This window comes from Juglans regia, chromosome 1 (genome assembly GCF_001411555.2).
Source record: "Juglans regia cultivar Chandler chromosome 1, Walnut 2.0, whole genome shotgun sequence".
NCBI lineage: Eukaryota > Viridiplantae > Streptophyta > Magnoliopsida > Fagales > Juglandaceae > Juglans > Juglans regia.
The window spans coordinates 25,259,114-25,261,582 of NC_049901.1; the positions used below are offsets into that span (position 1 = coordinate 25,259,114).

General features: G+C 42.8%; 1 protein-coding gene across 1 annotated transcript; it reads left to right on the plus strand.

Moving 5' to 3' along the window:
• Window positions 1-256: 256 nt before the first annotated feature.
• Window positions 257-1,379, plus strand: LOC109000435. Its single transcript, XM_018977299.2, has 4 exons — window positions 257-350; window positions 447-617; window positions 785-1,134; window positions 1,218-1,379. Exons 1-4 carry the CDS (start codon window positions 257-259, stop codon window positions 1,377-1,379), a joined length of 777 nt encoding a protein of 258 aa, XP_018832844.1.
• Window positions 1,380-2,469: the final 1,090 nt, after the last annotated feature.

Below are 2,469 nucleotides of genomic sequence, written 5' to 3' on the forward strand. Positions count from 1 at the left end.
GGAATTTGCCACCTTGGTGCAGGGAACCATGATGGTACATCAGTATGTAGCTAGGTTTACTGAGTTATCCCGTTTCGCTACTTATCTGATTCCCGATGAAGAAAAGAAGGCGCACAAATTTGAGCAAGGACTGAATGAGAACCTTTATGAGCGTGTGGTTGGTTTTCAGATTCGGAACTTCTAAAAAATGGTGAATAAGGCCACAGTTTTTGAAAGAACCCTCTAAAGGAGTGCTGCATTGCATGAACAAAGGAAAATGACTACTCCTACTGGGTACCATTCCGGCATGGACCATGGACCATGGAAAAAGAGGAATGAAGGTAGTAGCTGGGGAAAAAGGCCGGTTCAGGGTAACCAACAACCCTATCAGTGTAGGACATGCAATCAAGTGCACTCAGGAGAGTGTAGAAAAGGGGTAGGATCGTGTTTTCATTGAGGCAAATTAGGACACTACATCAGGGACTGCCCAATGCAATTGGGTAGCAACAAGGCGACCATACCGCCACCTCAGAGAAGTGAAGTTCCAGCACGGGGTAGCAACCTACGTCCTACTGCGCCTGCACGAGTTTTGGCATTAACACCTGGAGAGGTTGAGGATAGGAATGATGTGATCACTGGTATGACTCCTTTGTTTTGTTTTAGGGATTTTATTTTATTTTAGCATTATTTTGCTTGCTGGTTTTGGTTAAGACTTTGAATATTTTTGGTTCATGCATAAGACTGTTTGTGGTCACAGGTACTCTTTCTTTGTTTTCTAATAATGCTATTATGTTATTTGACTCAGGAATGACACATTCTTTTGTTTCCACGGCTTACTCTAGATTTTGCACTTTAGAAACTGAAAGGTTGAAGCACAAGTTAGTGGTCGCGACCCCAATAGAAAATTCAGTAGTTTGTAGTGAGATTCTACCGGGATGCCCTCTATCTATAGAGGGTAGACTGATGCTAGAAGATTTGTTAGTATTCCACATGGTTGGGTTTGATGTGATTTTTGGTATGGGTTGGCTGGCTTCCTACCATGCCAGTATTGATTGTTCTAAAAAAGAGGTGGTGTTCAGACCCCCAAATGAAAGTGAATTTCGATTCACAGGGTCGAAAGTGAGATTGGTTCCACCCATCATTTCTGTCATTCAGGTTAGAAACTGTTGCGTGATGGTTGTCAAGGATTCCTAGCCTGTGTGGTAGAAGCACCAAAAGAGGAGTTGATGTTGGAACAGATACCTGTTGTGAGAGATTATCCAGAGGTCTTCCCTGAAGATTTATCTGGACCACCCGAGCGGGAGGTAGAGTTTGCTATTGAACTAGTCCCAGGCATGACACCTCTTTCGAAAGCACCTTACCGAATGGTGCCGTCTGAATTAGTGGAACTCAAGGAATAATTGCAAGATTTGTTGGATAAGGGTTCATCAGGCCCAGCGTATCACCTTGGGGGGCTCCAGTTCTCTTTGTGAAGAAGAAGCATGGATCGATGAGAATGTGTATCGATTACAGGGAACTTAATCGGGTGACCATAAAGAATAAGTACCCACTACCCTGTATAGAAGATTTGTTTGATCAGCTTCAAGGTGCTCAAGTATTTTCAAAGATTGATCTTCGATCGGGTTACCATCAATTGAAGATCAGAGCAGAAGACGTGGCTAAGACGGCGTTCAGGACCCGATATGGCCATTATGAGTTTTTGGTCATGCCTTTTGGCCTGACTAACGCCCTAGCAGTATTCATGGACTTGATGAACATGGTATTCCATGAGTTTTTGGATAAATTTGTAGTTGCCTTTATTGATGATGTGCTGATATACTCGAAAAGCAAGACCAAGCATGAAGAACATTTGAAGTTGGTACTTGGGACACTCAGAGATAAGCAGTTGTTTGCTAAGTTGAAGAAGTGTGAATTTTGGCTTGATTCAATCACGTTTCTGGGACATGTAGTTTCGAAAGATGGCATTTCAGTGGACCCAGGCAAAGTGGAAGCAGTGGTTAATTGGTCGGCACCGAAGAATGTTCATGAGGTTAGAAGCTTCTTGGGATTGGCGGGTTATTACCGTCGATTCATTGATGGGTTTTCCAGGATAGCAGTTCCTCTCACTGCACTCACCAGGGAAAATAATGAGTTTGAATGGACAGCAAAGTGTGCAGAAAGCTTCCAGGAGTTGAAACAGAGATTAGTGACAACTCTAGTGTTAACAGTTCCCATAGCTAAAGGTGGATTTGTTGTCTATAACAATGCATCTAGGCTTGGATTGGGGTGTGTACTGATGCAACATGGGAAGGTTATAGCTTACGCCTCACGCCAACTGAAAGTGTATGAGCAGAATTATTCCATACATGATCTGGAACTCGCGGCAGTCATTTTTGCACTTAAGCTTTGGAGACACTATTTGTATGGGGAAAAGTGCGAAATTTATACGGATCACAAGAGTTTGAAATAATTCTTTACCCAAAAAGAATTAAATATGAGGCAAAGGAGATG

Bases quoted from the DNA above. Each gene is read 5' to 3' on its own strand.
- LOC109000435 (XM_018977299.2), top strand. From the start codon at position 257: ATGACTACTCCTACTGGGTACCATTCCGGCATGGACCATGGACCATGG. The intron at 351-446 runs GTAACCAACAAC...GAGGCAAATTAG, and splicing joins GGGAAAAAGGCCGGTTCAGG to GACACTACATCAGGGACTGC. The intron at 618-784 runs GTATGACTCCTT...TATTTGACTCAG, and splicing joins TAGGAATGATGTGATCACTG to GAATGACACATTCTTTTGTT.